We start from the raw sequence: 18778 nt of genomic DNA, 5'->3' as shown, positions 1-18778 counted from the left end.
GCCTGTCTGACTCTTTTACGCAGATGAACTGCAGAGGCTCCCGTAGCGATTACCCTCCTTTACAGAAAACATTTCACATTAGGTTGAGTCTTCTTGCTCTGAATATTATAGTTATAGTGTGTGTGTGTGTGTGTGTGTGTGTGTGCATGTGGGTATATATAAGTATATATCAATCTAGTCTGAAAACATCCAGCCTCATCTTTTAATCTCTAGAACAATTCAGTACGTAATTCCATTATCATCGCTCAACCCAAGACCGCTGTTGTTTGATGTTGTTTATTCAATCCAAATGGAATAATCTATGTTTATAAATACATGTCTCTCTCTTTAGAAGACACTTTTTGCAAGGATGCAGAAACATTTTCTGGCATACACTGGAATAGACAACAGTCCTAGAAAACTTTAGCCTGGCATGTATTTATTAACCACATTGATGAGCAAATGCATTTAGAGAGCATCTGATGAGCTGCTAAATCGAGATTAATTGTGATTTAGGCACCTGTACAAAGCACTGTGAACAAAACTGAATAAAATAACCTTGAAAATATAATTCATAATTTATTTGAACTATATTAATCTCATCCCATGTATTAAATAATTAAGTAGGAAACTAAAATAAAAACAATAAAGAAATCAAGACGTTACTTTTCCAGATTGTTTTTTCTAGGGTATTTTCTTAACCTTATTCTTTTATGTTTTGTAATCAATATACAACTTAATCAACTGCGGTCAAGGCAATGAATATATATTTCATAGAATTAGTAAAGTTTTCAAAAAAGCAAATCAGTTATAAAAGTAAAGTTATCCAATAAAACACCATGACATTTTAAAATATTTTTGTAAAAGATTTATAGACAACACATAAAAAGGACTTTAGTGTATTAACAAATTCATAATACAGATTATTTCCCAATCCAATTTCTCTTTCATTATAGAAACCAAAATGTATAAAACAAAGATATACAGCCGACGTGACACACAATAGTGCGCTCCACTGAGAACTATGTGATGTTTTACAATTATTTCTCCAAAAACATTGCCTACAATGATTTGAAACTAAAATATTAATAAACAACAAACATCAATGGAAATAATAATAAATAATAGTGGTGTTATTGACTTTCATGGATGCAGAAATTAAATTTAAAGAAAGTGAAACCAAAAAAATATTAAAGAACCCTCCGGCCATCCAGAAAAACATTTCTTGACATTGATCTACATCCTCTTATTAACTACACAATTTGGTTGCTTCGTACTCCATCGAGTTGGGTTGCTTGGCACTGAAAGTCTGCAGGGCAGCGAGAATCCGGACCACTTCGCTTGCGGACAGTTTAAGACGATGGCGGAGCAGGCAGGAAAATAAGTCCATTGGCTGCTGACCGGGTGGCGAGAGCCGGTTCACACGGTCTCTGATCTCCACCAGCTGCAGCAGTGCCGAGTCCTGTGATCCCTGAGTGTATGGGTAGTCCAGCTGGAGGATCAGATCCTGAATGGCTTCCGGGTCAAAGTGCATACTGTAACCAAACACCTGTAAACTGTTTATTTTCATGTAGCCCAAGTTTCGGGAAGGGTCCATGAACTCTAGTGGCTCGAAATAGACTGTCCCGTTGCCGTGGAGCGAGGCTGTCTTGATACGGCTCCTCAGGTAGATGTGGACAGTTTCGAAAAAGGTTTTCCACTTATTGCCCAAAGTCAATGTCCAGTTGTAACAGTCCAGAGGGATATCTAACTTAGTCCTTTCCCAGTCGGGGTACTTATCTTGATTAATGGGCATGTACCAGCTCTCTGAATGGCTGCCTCCAAAGGGATTGATATAAACGGACAACACTGGTTCTAAGGTGCTGTTTTTCGTCAGGCAGATCTGGAGGGACATCCCCAGGAGCATGTGGACCAAGTTGGACTTGTACTTGTTGCTCTTCAGCGTGAGGAGCATTCTCTTCCGCCAAGACGGGTCAAACCAGTTGTTGAGCCGCATGTCGTTGCTGATGAAGATGGCGTGGACCGCGATGCGGCTGTCGCGTTTCTGTAGCAGGTATTTCATCTCCAGGTCCTGCAGGTCGGTCTCGAAGCCGATGAAGTGGTCCGTGGAATCGGGCACCTCATGCCTGCAAGAGCCTTGACTGAGCATGTATCCAGGATTGCAATTCCCACATCGGGTGCGATTCTCGTACGAGCAAGAAGCACAGTAAGTACCATCTCCCACGGTGCACGGGATGATTCCCTGGCAGGTAGGCTGATCATAGGGACACGAGCAGCTTCTTGACTCTTCGGAGAATGTCCCGATTTGATTGTTTTCACTGCAGTACAAGATGGATTGAATGTAGTTCACCCAGTAGTTTAAAGACCTAATCGAGACAAAGGAGAGAGACAAAGAAGAACTGCAGTGCGTTTCTACATCTATATAATGTAATAGATTAGAAATATATGCATCTGGTCCAGCAATTATCCCAAGCTATCTGTGTTGAGGATTAATGAGTGGAAAACATATAGGCACTCAGTGAGGTTTACGGAAATGTTTTATCCTAAGATGAAAAATGTATAAGGACATATTAAATACAGTAATGTGTTGCAGTAACTAAAGGTTCACAGAAGGTTCAAATTACATATCTGGCCGTGCATTCATATTGTAACCCCCTAGGCATGACATTAACATTAACATAGAGTATTTAAAAGACCTAGCTAATAATTCTCAGTTTAAATAAGATAATGCCAACCCATCCAACCCAAGAAAAACAGCAATGACCTAAACACAAAGCTGGTATTGCGATGGGGAAATGGCTGATACTTGTACTGTAATAAAAATATGTTGAAAAAAACATGTGATGCAAGTGATCTATTACTTTCTGTCAAAATAATCATATATTATTTATTTTTCCTGTGAAAACATTAAAACCACAATGTTCAACACCACAAGACGTGTCCATCATGCCAGTACACCGATATATATTCTTTTCTGTGTGAAACCCTGTAAGGCTTTTTTCCCATTATTTCTTCCCCCAACATGAGCTCTGCTGGCAGAATATGTAAATATGCACTGAAACTCATTCCCTCAGAGACGAGACAGAAGCAGGTGGGCTGTTATGAGATCCAGCCGCCTGTCAGCAGTTTTCAGAACGAGAAGAAATATACTGAAGAGTTTGGATGTATCCATTTGCTCACATAACCTAATTATTTTATGAATTATGAGAGTCTGAAACAATAAAAGATCCAAAGACGATGTAATAAAAAAGCCACACTGATCCACCGCCAGTATCGCCCTAATGAAACCGAACAAGATGGAGAAAATCCACTTATCTTCTCCTCCTCTGTCTGTACGTCCCGTTGCATGATTTAAACAACCGGGTTTAAATTAAGGTTTGATTATTAGATTTAGCCAGAGTTTCAATATATCCATATCTTCTTTAACAAATGTACATAGGAGTGCAAAGTCATGTGTTATCTGATTCATTTCAGACCTTAATAAAGCCATCCCTACATGGCATCGCAGGCATGGGTCGCATGTTTTAAGTTTTGTTTCACTGTAATACAACAGAATAGCACAAACACAAACTCCTGCGCTGATCCAGATTTCTCCTACAGTTGTGTAACATACAAATACACAATTTACAGGTATCGTACAGGTTTTGTAGACATTCAATACTTCACAACATTCATCAATCAGAATAATCCTTACCTTTCTTTAGGCACAGTGACTTTTGGTTGCGTACGGCATCGTTTAATCAGGCTAAACAGCCGATTGACGACCCTCTGTGCCTTGCTGAGGAGCAGACTGGTGCTCGCCTCCAGCTGTTTATAGCGGTGCTGGATGTTTGGGTCCATCTTCCAGAAGTGCTGAATAGCAGACGTGTTCAAAGCGTAGAAAGTGGGTAATTTCCTGACAAACATCTTGAACTCATCTGAAAAACACAATCGTGGGCAGAAGTTGATACTGCCGTTCTTTGCTTTCTCTCTCGATCAATTCGGAAGAAATCTGCACAATTGATTTTTATTTAAAACGCAGGGATGCACCGCTGTAATCTGCTACTTCTGAAATCAGTCGGAGCAGGATTAAGTGTCTCTCGCAGGAGGTGTCAGTTCACAACATACACAGGGGAGAGACGTTAGTATACAGAGAGGGATTTTGGTGCAGTGAAAGTGTGAGCTGCTGTTAGCACAGACATTTAATGGCGGGTTAAAAGCAGGTAATTCCAACTAAACAAATATGCAAATGCGTATAGTCTATAGTCTTCCTCCTGCTGCCTGTATGTGATTGAAGACCCTCATCCTTACGTACCAAGCTGCTCCGGCCTGCCTCAGAGGTCTTATCTGCTCTTGCCCTAACCGTTCCTCTTCTACAGGTCGATCAGTCATGCTTACCCGCAGGTTCTCAACTGCCTACATGCTCTTCATCTCATCTCTTGCCCCCCAGTGCTGGAATGATCTGCCCCTAAGTGCTAGAACTGCACCACCTTTGTGTCTCACCACCTTTTGATAGATCACACCTGCGGACAGTCCTAAATCTTCTCTTATACCTTCATTTATTAACTCTAATGTGTAGATGGCATTGCATAGCGATGTTGGTACCCATACCATGATAATATTCACTTAAAAACAACCATAAAATATATAAGAGATATAAGAGAGGTCTTCTGCTAATCGTAATATCTTCCATCTCATATCTCTTATATTTCAACATTTCAAAGGTCGCCTTCTTACCCGATTCCTCAAAGTCATTATTGGTGACTCTCCAAGCCTCCCTGATGTGCAACAGGTTCTCCTCCATCGCTCTGAGGTCCTTGTCTGGACAGTTACATTCGGGAAACCTGGTGCTGCACTGGCACCAGCAGTCATTGTCCTTACAGATAAATTCTCCCTCTGAATTGCACCCAATGTAGCTGAGAGCCGCCTGCACAAAGCGACTTCTCAGATAGTCGGGTAAAATGATTTGTAATCCTAAGAACACAAATTAAATAGAATACATTTATATCGTTAACCTAAAAAGAATAGTAAACGCAACACAAAGCAAGCCAACAGATTGAAACCGCTGAGCAATTAAGGTTGTGCAATCATTGCCCTGTTTTTACCAACTAACTTGTGTTTCTTAAGAAATTACTTAACCGCCATTAACAAGAGTTTATCTTAAGGAAATAGTCTAAGAGATGTACCAACATTAATTAAATCATTATTCATCATTACATCTTCCCCACATGACTTAAAAAATGACTCCACTAGTGTTTTCTTCGGTTCCACCTCTAATCATTCCAATTATTTCGCCACAAGGTCCAGACCCAGTGGCAAGGCAGTAATTGCGGAGCCCACAAGTTTGCACAGTACAATATTGTGTAGGTTACTAATGCTTTTAATTTGAAATTCGTGATTTGAAAAAGTTAATTTTGTTTCTTAATTAACACTTCCTGTCTCACATTATTATTGCCTAATAATCTCGTGAATACTCATGTTGGCAGGAAAGCCTTACAATTAAGCTGTGAGGAAAAAAAGTCAATGGATGGTGGTTTAATTACTCATTGTCTGTGCAAACCGCTGCTTTATGCCTTTTCATCTTACTCTGTCTTTTTGGTGTGCATGAATTGAGGGGGTGAGGATGATGCCATCAAAACAAAAGGCTCGACTAAGTCTATACCTTGTAAATGGATTTTGTTTTCGGGACTCTGAACCAGAACCGAACTGACAGAGTCAAGGTTGTCATAGTTACTGCATCCAAGAGGACCGGTCCTTGTCTCAGTCACCTGAGGAGACAAAGAAATATAATAAAGGACAAGGGGAAGTGATTTTTCAAATACACTGAGGAAACAATAGTTAACACACATTCATGTTTTATGTTGTCATCAAAATAGATGCCAGACCATAAATAAACACAGTGTAGAGGAATGTGTGCCCTGTTCTGTGCTGGGTTGTTTTCTTCTGTTGGTTGTACAATTTAAGAAGATCCATTAATACAATTTGTAGAAAACAGTGTAGCTAACTACACAACCGGTCAAAGGTTTTAGAACGCCTCCATTTTTCCAGTTTTTATTGAAATGTACACAGTGTAATGTCTAAGTGTACTCTGAAATCAAAGCATAGAACAAATAAACAATTGGAGATAAAAATAAAATCATGGAATCGTTTTGTAAATCTCAGAAAATATTGACAACTATGACATATTCTGGAACCAGACAGTCTACTGATCAAAACAAGACCATCCAGGTTTTGGTAGAAGCAACACACACCCATAGAGAGCTCAAAATGTCAGGATGGAAAACTCTGTTCACAGTGTACTAATACACAATGATTTTACATAATTGGATCTGAACTTATCTGTGTTTGATAGAACATCAAATAATATACACTGGATTAATCATTAGCTTGTGCTGAACAAAACAAGCCTATTTGCAAAGAAATCCAATCGGAACTGAGTGATCTGTGACCGTCTGAATGAGACACCCCCCCCCCTCCCGGAGCAGACTGCGTGTTTACCTCCCGGGCTCTGAATGATGGCAGGCAACATGGAAACTGTGCATCGGATGTGTTTTAGAGTGAAACACGCTGGCTGCGCATAACACTGCCAAATAATGCTTACGAGTACCATTTCAGGTTATTCACTGGACTTGAACTGCTTAAATTTCAATAAAAACTGGAGAAATGGGGGTGTTCTAAAACTTTTGACTGGTAGTGTACTAAAAATTGAAAATATTATTGGAACAGCTTTGCAATTGGGCCTAAAATCTGTTAAAATTATAGCTTAGCTTCCCAGGTTTTAGATATTTGGTAAGCAGTTACTGCCCTTTAAGTATCTGCTGGTGAAATCATAATTCAGTGCCACCCTAAATATACTCCACATTAATACTAAGGCTGGCATGATGATGGATGTAGGCGGACGGCTCCAAAAGGTAAAAATGGATGGTTATAAAATATTTATGAACACGAGGAGAACTGTAGCTGAAGTCTTCAAAAATCTATTAGTTGTCACCCATAGATGTTCGGTATAAGAAGCTTCATAGCCTTCGCTGTCTCAGCAAAATGATAAAAGAAACAGAATCGGGCGCTTCTGGTCTCCTTTTAGCATTACATTAGAGTCTTCACAATCACAGCTCAATCATCGCCGACAAAAGGCTGATTTAAAGCTACTGTAAATCAAGGCTCCTCTGGCACATTGGGAGACAAACTGCCAGCCCCGGGGCAGATATATCTCTTGTTGTCACTTAGAGATTATTCTCAGGGCTACACTGGTTTCTTTTAATATTTCCCCAACGGGCCCATAAAAGTAACGGTTGTGCTATTGTAGATTAATGGCAATCTTAGTTTTTTGTTTTGTTTTGTTTTCAGTGAAGAAAAAGACAGTTCTCCTTTGCGGAAACTCTACCTTTATCGGACCACTATTGTGCAAATCAGTCATCGCAGAAACCCTCAAAGGAAATGAATGTTCATGGGCTGCTTCCATATGGGCTTTCCATGTTTCTGTTCTTGCATAATTTCTTAATTTGAATTACTAGCCTCCAATTAAGCATGATGTGTTGAATGGCCCCTCATTTGTACAATTCCCCATTTTTTTAATCTTCTTCAGTTCACATATACCTTTACATATTCCTGGGAAACACCACTCCTCAATACCCTTCATCAACAATGTTGTGTTGACGCACAAAAGAAAATGAGTTGCTGATGCCCACAAATCTTCACTTTTCATATTTCTGTCCATCCAAATATTACAGATAATAAAATCTCATTGGTTATAGTATATTGCGGGAAATGTTGTATGGGACATATGGTACTGTAAGTCCATTAAAAGATCATAAACAGTATTCGGCTATTTTATTGCTCATAAACAATGTACAAAACACCTCATAGGAAAAATGAAGTTTGGGAACTTATTAAAAAATGAAACAAACTCCAGAGTCAATATTGTACTGCGTTTGTACATAAATATGAACTAAAGTACTGTAAAGTAGACTAATATGAATGTAAAATACTGAAAGTAAAAGAAACATGATAAATATGAAAATACAATGTGTTCAAATTGTTGCATGTATTTTAAGGCAAGCCCTACTGTCTTTATTTGTGTATTTGTGTGGAGTGTGGAGTCTAAAATACTCTCTTAGTTTACTCAGCATACATAATTTAAATGTGTATTATGTATCCTTTAATGAGTACACTTGTGTGTGGAAAACCGAATAATACAAATCAAATTTGAAGGGAAGAAAAAACTTATTTTGGTTTCAGGGATTCATATGTTTCTTTGGTAAATGTTTTATGAGCGTATCATGTATAATTTATCTGTTTTTAACTACACAAATACTATAAATTGTCATAGCATTTGCTGCAGAATCCTCCAAAAGCTTTTTTCATGGTTGTTTTGAAGAACAAAAAGAATATTGGAGGGGGACAAATGTATTGAAACACCACCTGTAAAAGGTCCAAACCAATAAAATTAATAAATAAATAACAGATTTACATATTTGTAAATTGTTGTTGGTCTTACGATTAGACTTGTACAAATGGCTGGCAGGCTAGCAGAACTAATTCATAAATTACATTAGCAGCCAAAATTAATTATCTAAAACACTTTTTTGTGTGTGTGGTTTATGTGAAATGTTGAATCTGCAGTAACTTCAAAATTGGACATGAAGCAAGAGGGAAGGAAATCACAAATTTAACGCACACAGTGCAGGCATTTACATTTGGTTTATTGATGCTTCCACACAATTAATTAAATCCTAAGAAGTATCTTCAGGGATCAGCAGATTAATTTCTAACGGAGACAGATGTCCAACTTAAAGGGAAAATTGACCAAATGCAAATATAGAGATGAGATTTCTTGTGCATAGAAATGAGACCATCTGCAACAAGAGCCCATTGGGACAGGAGCATAAGTTGTGCTTTTTATCTAGAATAGTGAGAAAAAAATGTTGAAGCTTCAAATTGCTGTAAATTGGCCTGTTTTTGTGGCTGGTGTTCTAAATGTGTGTCTTAGATATGTCAAATTCAAATTAGTGTATTAGACTATGAATTTATAAAAAACTAATTATCCTTTTTTCCAATGGTAATTTTCTATGATCAAGCAATTTTTACAGAGTGCATTTCGATTTAATGAGATCAGTAATTGAGCTACACCAGATGGTTTATCATATACATTTATATGTGTGTGTATATATCTATATAACAGAGCAACAGACAGAGAGAGAGAATTGTTTATAATGTTATGCTCTCTCATATTATTCTTAAGGGTTCCAGTTATCTTCTGAAAAGACTTCTCAAAACTGATTAATAGGAAATAGATGCCATAAGATCCACTTTTATACTGTATTAGCCATTAGATTCACCAAAGCCAGCACATGCATATCCCACTCTCCTTTATCTTATACCACTTTTATATTAAAATGTCATTCAAACACCACAAGTTGGGACAGATTAGGAATTTGAGTTTCGGTTTTACTGAAACATCGTTGGATCCAAACCCATCCAAACTCTTTTAAAAGTATTTTCTGCTTCTGAATAAAGTGCTTTGGAGTTTATAATAAAGGCGAATAACAATAAAAACAGAGAACTGAGTTTTCCCCTTTCAAGCGTGAGTTACTGGATGCGCCGAAGTTGTGTTTCATGTTCGCTGATTTGAACCTGGCAGCTAATGCACAAATATTCTGTGTCTGCTAAAGATCTGATTTGTAATACAGACAAGCATATTTTCTTCTGGGCCTTGAAATGTTTGAAGATGATCGGAGAAGCTTTTGCATTTCCTAAATCACTGGCTTTGGAATTCATTTGGTGACAGCTTTCAAACTTGCTCATCTCCTTCGCTAAGTGCATTTGTAACATGCCAAACCGCATTTACTGGAGACGGCTTATCCACGCCGACACTTCTCTTTTGTGTTCCTCGTCACTTATTTTTTCAGTGACCTTTTGGCCGTTTTGCGATGAGCGTTGGTGCTTTTCTGCGTTTGTTTTTCTATAAAAAGAGTCACCAATGTGCTTATTTAAAGGATCGCAATAGTATTTGATTTGATTAAACTCAAGTGTATCTTTCCAAGGCAAAACCGGTTTCCTATAAACGGCGGTTTAATAAAAATTAATGCTTAATAAATTAATTTGCCACCAGATATCTAGGGGGTTAGTTTAATTGCGAAACTTCTAGGTTTTCCACACATTAGATTAATGCTCACTTTCCATATGTGAAAAACAGAGTTAGAATCTGTCAAATTTCATATTAGCCTATTAGCCATTAACTCTCTAAGTCTAAAAGTCATATTCCCATATGTGCCTACACAAAAATGTGTCTTCCACATCCAATATTTATAAAATTGGGTAAATGTATTATTATTATTAATTAATGACTTGAAACTGTATTGAACAAAATCTAATGGAGTCTCACAGTTCAGCGTAAACTTAATAAAACTTTCACGCCCAAGTTACGATTCACAATTCCACCAGCTCGGCCATCAAAACGTGCAGTTTAAGAGATTTAAATATCAAGGCTTCAGGAAGGGGTTTTAAAAAGCATTGCAAAGTAATTACAAACCATCAAACTGGCTTAATAAAATCAGCTTGGCATCCCCAGCAATAAGAGAAGGAAAGTGTATTAATCCTTACGCATTGCTCTTGGGTTGCCTGACTGAAGACCAAGACAACAAGGATAAATATGGCCCAGTCTATAGCTGTATTCTTTCTTCCTAGTTTAAGTACATTATGCATAATCTGCTTGTGATTATAATGTTATTATGATATTGAAACATATAGTCTATACCTTATCAGAACTGTGCAACACTGACAACTGAATTATATTGTGGTGGACAAATATACTTTCTAGGTTTATGATGTCACTGTTTGTGACCAACCAAACTGTCATGTTTCCACTTCCAAAGTTGTACTGCAGGTGCTACACAACATTTTTTCCTGTTGTTTTGTCATTAGACACAAAAGAAAGTGTCCAAGCGAGAGGAGGCCATTCGACCAATCATGCTCGTTTGGTGACTAATAATTAAGAAGTGATCCAAGTATCCTATCCAGTCTGTTTTTGAATGTTCCCAAATTGTCTCTTCAGCCACATCGCTGGGGAGTTTGTTCAGATTATGACGCCTCTCTGTGTGAAGAAGCGTCTCCTGTTTTCTGTCTTGAATGCCTTGAAGCCCAATTTCCATTTGTGTCCCTGGCTGCGAGTGTCCCTGCTGATCTGGAAAAGCTCCTCTGGTTTGATGTGGGCGATGCCTTTCATGATTTTGAAGACTTGAGTCAAGTCCCCACGTAGTCTCCTCTGTTCCAGGGTGAAAAAGTTCGGTTCCCTCAGTCTCGACAAATATACTTTCTAGGTTTATGATGTCACTTGTTGTCCATGTTGCCACTTCCAAAGTTCTCCTGCAGGTGCTACACAACATTATCTCCTGTTGTTTGGTCATATTAAGCTTCTTCTTGGAGCTGAGAAGTTCAAACATCTGGCCACAAGCCTCTTCGCCATCGCTCTTCTGACCAATCTTGAGTTTAGTTCCCTTTCTAAACATACTGATGGTTCTCTCTCCTGGATAAAGGGGTTTGTGCTCCCACATGCCACATGCCAGGTTTAGTTATTTTACAATTGTTTATTTACATTGTTTACAATGTGAAATACAACACAACAAATCCAACTAATATCTCGTAACCTTTTCAGTCGCACCTATTCCAAACGAGTTCCCTCTGAAATGTTGAATTCTAGGTGTAATAAACCTCAAACTATATTAATCGGTACCTTAACATTACAGCGGTAAATCACATTTAAAAGCCCTAGTTTATGTCCGCCGGCACTATTAGCATTTTCAGTCTGGTGTCCGCGAACACTGTTATGTTAAGAAACCATTTATTATTGGCAGTGTACAAAATACTCTACATAACTCATCCATTCATTAGTGTGTGACACCTAACTCATATTAGAAACGGCTGACAAATGAGGTTAGCTATCTAAGAAATTATTGAGATGGAACAGATAATTTATCACCCTGATCCATAATTGTAGTGGCACAGTCCTTGGCTCATTTCTTTTCCAGAGGAGGAGCAATGTCAGCTGGGATCCAAGCAATCCTTCTTTAAAATAACATTTTTTAATCAATTCTGCATCTCTGTGAATGACTACTGTTCTTTAAACACCAGCCCTCGATCCACACAAGGTAAAAAAAATCCATGCTTTGAATTAAAGGTTGAAAATTTTACAGCAGGCAGTTAAACGGCCTCGCAAATAATTGCATTGGGGAGGTTTTGTTTTCATTCATCTCAATCTGAATGTTTTAGTGTACTGTGAGTTTCTGCCCTATTCAGTATAAATAAGGTAACTTATTAAATCAAGTGCTCTAGAAGCCACCAGTCTTAATTGTTGGGTAGCAAGACAAGAAATATTACAACCATGCTAATCAGATTCAATGTATAGATGGAGAAACAAGATTAATGTTTAGATTTGCGTGCTTGTTTGTATAGGAATTCGAAGAGAGACAAATTACAAATTAATATGGTACCTTTCTGAAAAGTTTCCAAGTTTTGTTTACAGTATGATCGTGCTACAGCATGAATCCATATTGTACGGCATTGTGGGCATTGAGATTGAAAAGAAACGAAGACAATCGTTCATTTTCCAGTAAATCAATCTTCATCCGAAGAAATAACACATGCTAAAGCAGCGACTAACCACTGTGCCCCTCCAAAGTGAGAGATCCAGCGAGCCTCCGCTTTGGGAAGCATTAGCATCTGGTATATAATGTATATTTCCATTGGAGGTGTCAATTTACCTTAATGGCGGTTGAGGCGATCTGAATGTGATGGAGCTTGCGGAGAGTACTCTCTCTGTCAATGAAGTAGGAGGCGGCCAGCTGGTGAAGCGTCTCCAGGGTCACCGCTGTGCTGTTCGAGTCGCCTGCATCCAGTTGCTTGCTCAGTTTCCTCTTATCCACAAAAATAGTCAAGGATTCTTCCCCTGCAAAATGTAAAACATCGGTTAGTGTCTTAGTGACTTGTACCATATGGCATCACCATTATAATCATGATCAGAAGTAAGTGAAAGGCTCAGTTTGGCATCTCTGCAGCTTTAATATCTGAATATTGCAAACAAACCCTGCATCTAAATAGTCAACATTTCCATTGATGCCAACTGCTTCTGTTTTAACATTTTGAAAACGGTTCAGTGGTTAACACTAGCTGAAATGCATCTGCCAGTTAAGAATAAAACATGGTTTGTGTGCTGTGGATGAAAAAAAAGCAGTTAGTGGTTAACTATATAATAGGGAACTTTACAAACACTACCTCCCAGTGTAGACGACAGCAGGAAGTGGGTCCCGTATTTCTTGATGATATTGTCTGTGATCTTTTTGAGGCTCGGCCTGCGTCCCAGCAATCTGATGTTCTGCATGAACTCTGGATCCAGAGGCAAAGCAAAGCCATTGTAGTCCTTCCTCTCAATCGCCAGGCTGTTGACTTTCCAGCGGCCAAACTCTCTAGAAAATCAGACACGAGAGATGGATAGATAAACGCGCTCAAGCGCCGTCGATGGCTTGGCAATCACAGGCAAATGGTTCTGAGCTTGACGTGGAGTGGCTTAATGAACCGCTTGATATTTTGGCAGATATTTATGGAATTACAACGTGGCAAAGCCTTTTTTTCCACCCAAAAACTTGTAGTTTATGCAACAGATGCACTGAAAGTAAACCTTACATACAACAGTAGTATATATGTGTATGTGTTTGTATTTATATAGTCAAAATAACAGGAACTGAATTAATAAGCACGTATTGATATTTAGGCCCCAGTCAAATACATGTCATCTGCTAACAAGTATAAAATTATGTAAGTGCTATTTTTGTTGTCAGACACCGACTGAAGGATGTTATTGCTGTCAGGTGGAAGTTGCACTCGTACGGATTTCATAGACAAATTGCACAAACAAGCTCTGAAGGTGATTCTCCAGGAAGAAAAGGTTACAGGACCTGTATTGCCTGCCCAGTCACCTGATCTTAAATCAATACAGCATTTATGACAATATTTACAGGTAATGCTTAAGGCAATACAGCCCACAAAGCAACCTGAGAATAAATTACATGTTTTCGAATACGCATAGATCACATTTAATAAATAAAGGAGACTTTATTTTCAAGATTTAAACTAAACAATGAAAGCTGGCAAATTAAAATTGAAGTAATCAGGTGCTTTTTTCATCCCGTTTCATCCACAAAACTGTTGAACAATCAAAAACAGGTTGAGAAATAATAACTTAATAAAAAAAACTTAATAAAATATATTCATAAATGTAAATCTATTGAATTAGTTCGAACCAATACAGACCTATATTGTATAAATAACCAACAACAGCAAATAAACCAAAACATAGCAAATATTTTAATTGACAAATGTGACCAAAGAAAATACAAATATCACTGGGACTTTAACTGGATGTTGTGTTTGAGAGCAGTCTTGGCTCAAATGCCAGTTCTGCCTAATGACATTTCATGTGCACGTCCTGCATGTTAATAGATTAAAACATTTTTTCCCTGTCAGAAGCAATTGATAGCACAGACAATAAAAAGTGACTGAAACAACCACATTTGTATCCTTTATGCAATTGTGAAGAATCATGAAATTGAATTATGTAACTTTACTTTACAACATGTAGCCATCTTTCAGCTTAAATGTAAAAAAAACATCTGCCTAATTCAAAGTTTTTTACAAGTTGCCAGGTTTTACAAGAACAACACTTGATTTAGAACTTAAAACTACATAAACTATATCTTAATTATGTTTGATAATGTTGAAGAAATTACCCTTTTCTTTTTCCCACATTCCAATGCCCTACATACACCCGAGAATAAAATAATGCTTTCTAGTGAGATTAATTTTTTACAAGTTTGCCTTAAAAGCCTAGAAGCATTATTAAATATAGAAAAATGCAATTCCAGTCGCTGCTCATTTTAAAGCAAAAAAAAAAAATAGTGAATCCTCACCATCGCATGCACACTGTGGCAAATCATTTCAGTGAATTGTCACAAGAGGTTAGTGTCAGTTAAGGGCTGTGATTTGCATGTTATATTATAGCATTCTGGTTAGAGCAAAACCAATTCCACCGAACGCACGTGGACACACTGGAGTACCAATCAAAACCACAGCAATAATATATGTGAGTAGAACAGGGCATACGCAGCCAAACACCATGAGTGCATCAGTGCAAACTCATTACATTTCAAGTGCTACTGCTTCTCAACCGCCACAACATCCCCCACCAAGCATCGACTCTCATACCATTCTCTTATCCAGGTACCTCAGGACAGTGGTTTAGAAACTGGGACATCATAATGACCCACTGGCACAATGGGATATGATTTTGTCTCAACCTTTCTTCTCTGCATTGACTTCCAAAAGTTGCCAACAACAGAAAAGGTGCCATACTCTGAACATCAAAACAAGATTTGTATGAGTCATCTACCATCCTTCACTGAGCACTGATCTTTTCCACTGATCTTGATCTTTGCTAAATAGCTCTTTGTTTTTTTATTGTTTATAAAGTGCCTGGTTTCCTTGTAACTATCAACAGAAAACACAAGAATATGCCTTTGGGGGTATAAAATATTTAAGCCGTAAGTTTCTTTCCATGTTGTTCCAGACAGTATAACAATTACTCTTCTTCACACTCCTTGGAGTCTAGTCAAGTCATTTCCACTAAAGTTCTGTGCAAAGTATGTCAATTTGTGTGCTATTGTCTTGATCGATAATATAAACTCTGTGTGAGTTACCCCCCCCCACACACACACACCTATATTCAATCATCATTTGTTCCACTAGAGGGAGCTTGAGTTCTGTATAACAACAACTGTTTTACTGTATTTGTTTCAGACAAAAAATGTCCAGCACAACATTTGTACATATTCGCTGATGTAGAAGGGATCTAAACGCAACCCAAATGCTGTCTATGTACCCCATCTGTGCCTGGCAATGGTAAAGCATTTGACTGCCAAAGTACATGTCAGTCTAGCTAGTGCCATTGTGAGCTCTAGATACATCTTTATATACATTGGGGGTGAATTTATTAATTAATAAATCTGGCAGATTAAAAAATAATGGAATTTCAATTTAATTTCTCAGCTCAATCAGTAGAATCCTTCTAGGTTGGTAACAACATTGCCTGCATATATATATATATAGTATGCCTTATATAAATGCAATGTATTGATCTGTGGTATTGGATAATTTTCCCTTTTTGTTTTGGTACAGCTCCAATGCTAGTAGATTTTGTGTGTCAGAAACCTGTTTAAAGAACCACAGGGGTTCCTTGTCAACTCACTGCAGAAAAACAAGAAGTGGTTGTTAAGTAGCTCACCTGTAGATCTTGTATTTGGTAGTAAATCCCTGCTGGTACCTTTCCACAAATTCAGTGAATTCTTGTGAATGGTGATAGGGGCCTTTATCTGACAGGAGCCATCCCAGGGGACCGGCAGCATTACTGGCACTTGCTGCAGTCCCTAAAACCCAGCAATGGAGGCTTAGTGTTACACACTCCCATAGAAGCATTAGAAACACCCGTTTAAAAGCAATATACCGGCAGGTCATGCTTCCCCCGGGGACTCTTCATTCTCCCGCAACTTTCCCTATTACCTGCAATGGTAAAAACACAAACAGAGAATCGGTTTTTCAAATAAAATGGCATTTGTTTTTATTATTAAGATTCTAGTTTATAACCAGTTTAAAACATTTTGGTTACATTTAACATTGTATGACAAGTCGTGTGTGTTGTCTGTTGAATGTGATAATACGCTCCTGTTTATGTTTGAGGAATATATATTCCCAGTATACAATATCCATACATTGTATCCATGCATTTTAAAGGTACGTATAGCAATAAAAAAGACGTTGTAAGTTGCTTATATTAATAATAATTGATATACGCTTTAAATGAACACACACACACACACACAAACACTGTAAGATACATATGAAATATCCGTCTATATGCGTGTGAAATACAATGCAAATGCGAATAGTTCAATAATTCACCGGTTTACTTAATACAAGTAAAATGCTAACTTGACCCTTACCTGGTTCGGAACCTGTTTCTTGTTTTCCCCCAAAATACTTTATTGAAGTTTACTCTTCACTTAAGGCGTCTTTTGCAATTAGCGGGGATGAGATTATATCAAGACTTTCATTGCTGTAAAACCACATGAAAGTGACTTTCAAACAACACCCACGTACGAGGTTATTTTAAAATAGAAATAGTTTCGTTTTTAAAACGCCCCAAAAAGCCCCAAAAAGCATGAACAGCAGCAGGGCTCTTCAGAAAGACGGGCTGATCAATCCGCTTTTTATTTCCCAAAGATGTTTCATAGTGGATCCCAGAGGCGCCCAAATCGTCCTGCAACAGCACATCCACAGACACAGATGCGAGCCTCTACAGAGCAGCTTGTTTTTAAGGGTTTTCTTGTATGATTACACACGGAGGAAGATGCAAGGTGTTCCTCAAAGGCAGAACTTTATTGATGCAAGAGCTGATGTCAGTTGCAGGTCCTGTCTTTAACGGTGGCAACAGATTGGGATCACTTCAGATTTCATTTCCACCTCCCAGCAGTGTCTTCATCCTTTTTTATTGTCATGCACACCCTTTCAAAAAAGCTAAAAATCCTAACTGAGAAGCGGCTCCCCTCTCAATCTGTGCATGTGCTTCCGCTGCTGGCTGGCTGGCTTGCTCTTTTGCACCGACAAACTTGCAATTTATTCACAGGCTCCACCAGCTCTCTCTGTAATTGGTTGCATGCGTGAGGGAAGGAGGGTTTCTGGGTCTCAAGCTGGTCGCATAATCAGGTGGTAACCTAAGGGTTTGATGGCGTTTTGTCTGGAAATAAGTACAATACATACTAAAATATGGTTTTAGGAAAGCATATGCCTATACATCCTTTAAATAAAGTAATCACATCTAATTATTATTATTATTATTATTATTATTATTATTATTATTATTATTAGTAGTAGTAGTAGTAGTAGTAGTAGTTAAATGTAATAATAAAAATACACATTGATATTAAACATGTTGTATTAATGTCATACTATGCTATATTTAAAATCTCATTTCCAAAAAGCATTTGAGTTTGGCCAATGCCGATGAAGGACAATGCCTAACATGGCCACTTTGACTTGATTGTAATTTGTATGTTTCTATTACTGTTAGTGTAGCTTTTGGAAGTCAGCCCACTTACAAGACAGGAATCCAATGACCCTTTTGACATGTGACAATACACATGAAGCGAAAAAATAAACGAGAGCAGAGGGAATTATTTAGACATCCAAAATAATTGTCTTAAATGTGAGGTGGATACAAACTGAAAAATACTGTCAAGTCATAGAGGTTTTCTTGGCTAGCTGCACAAAACGCAGGGATCCTTAGGCAAAATGCACTGAACCTGAAGTGATATGGAGGCAATTTCCTTCAACACAGTCACAGCAAAGACCAAGGCATTGTTTTCACATTTCTGCTTTCCTACTGCTTTAAGGTGAGTGGAATGAGTTGGAAGTTACCTGTCTCAGTCAAATCCACACCTTTCATTTTGGAAACACATGTTGTCTCACCAGGTGTGCTTCCCCATGTCTCCAACCAAACAGCAGTGGGAGAAATATTCTTTTGGGAAAGTGCAATGGTGGAAAAAAGCTCTCAAATGACTCCGTCTGAATGCACAATTATGATAATTGAGCAGCAAGTGATCGAGGCCAGAAGTGATTTAATCAAGAGGTCTTGCTTGACCACGGAAGAGGCCCAAGCATTGATTTCCAATTGATTGCCGCTGACTGACAGGGCAGAGACCAGAAGTAAATTACATAA

At 38.1% G+C, this 18778-nt stretch overlaps 1 protein-coding gene across 1 annotated transcript; it reads right to left on the bottom strand.

Annotated features, from left to right (window-relative positions):
- Positions 1 to 832: 832 nt before the first annotated feature.
- Positions 833 to 17634, bottom strand: brinp3a.1 (bone morphogenetic protein/retinoic acid inducible neural-specific 3a, tandem duplicate 1). The gene is made up of 8 exons (XM_066692303.1): positions 17004 to 17634; positions 16289 to 16563; positions 13228 to 13418; positions 12717 to 12901; positions 5621 to 5726; positions 4696 to 4932; positions 3674 to 3896; positions 833 to 2345 (listed from the first exon to the last, which is right to left on the bottom strand). Exons 2-8 carry the CDS (start codon positions 16516 to 16518, stop codon positions 1229 to 1231), a joined length of 2289 nt encoding a protein of 762 aa, XP_066548400.1. The 5' UTR covers positions 16519 to 16563; positions 17004 to 17634; the 3' UTR covers positions 833 to 1228.
- Positions 17635 to 18778: the final 1144 nt, after the last annotated feature.

Source organism: Amia ocellicauda, chromosome 19, assembly GCF_036373705.1.
Source record: "Amia ocellicauda isolate fAmiCal2 chromosome 19, fAmiCal2.hap1, whole genome shotgun sequence".
Taxonomy (NCBI): domain Eukaryota; kingdom Metazoa; phylum Chordata; class Actinopteri; order Amiiformes; family Amiidae; genus Amia; species Amia ocellicauda.
The sequence above is the reverse complement of the archived record's forward strand: the minus strand, read 5'-3'. Positions and strand labels throughout refer to the sequence as shown.

What these genes read in the sequence shown, in the direction of transcription:
- brinp3a.1 (XM_066692303.1), bottom strand. Translation starts at nt 16,518, where the DNA reads ATGACCTGCCGGTATATTGCTTTTAAACGGGTGTTTCTAATGCTTCTA. An exon ending in TCGCCTCAACCGCCATTAAG is followed by an intron (nt 5,727 to 12,716) that starts GTAAATTGACAC and finishes TTGTCTCCTCAG; the next exon opens with GTGACTGAGACAAGGACCGG. An exon ending in TAATGACTTTGAGGAATCGG is followed by an intron (nt 3,897 to 4,695) that starts GTAAGAAGGCGA and finishes TGTGTTTTTCAG; the next exon opens with ATGAGTTCAAGATGTTTGTC.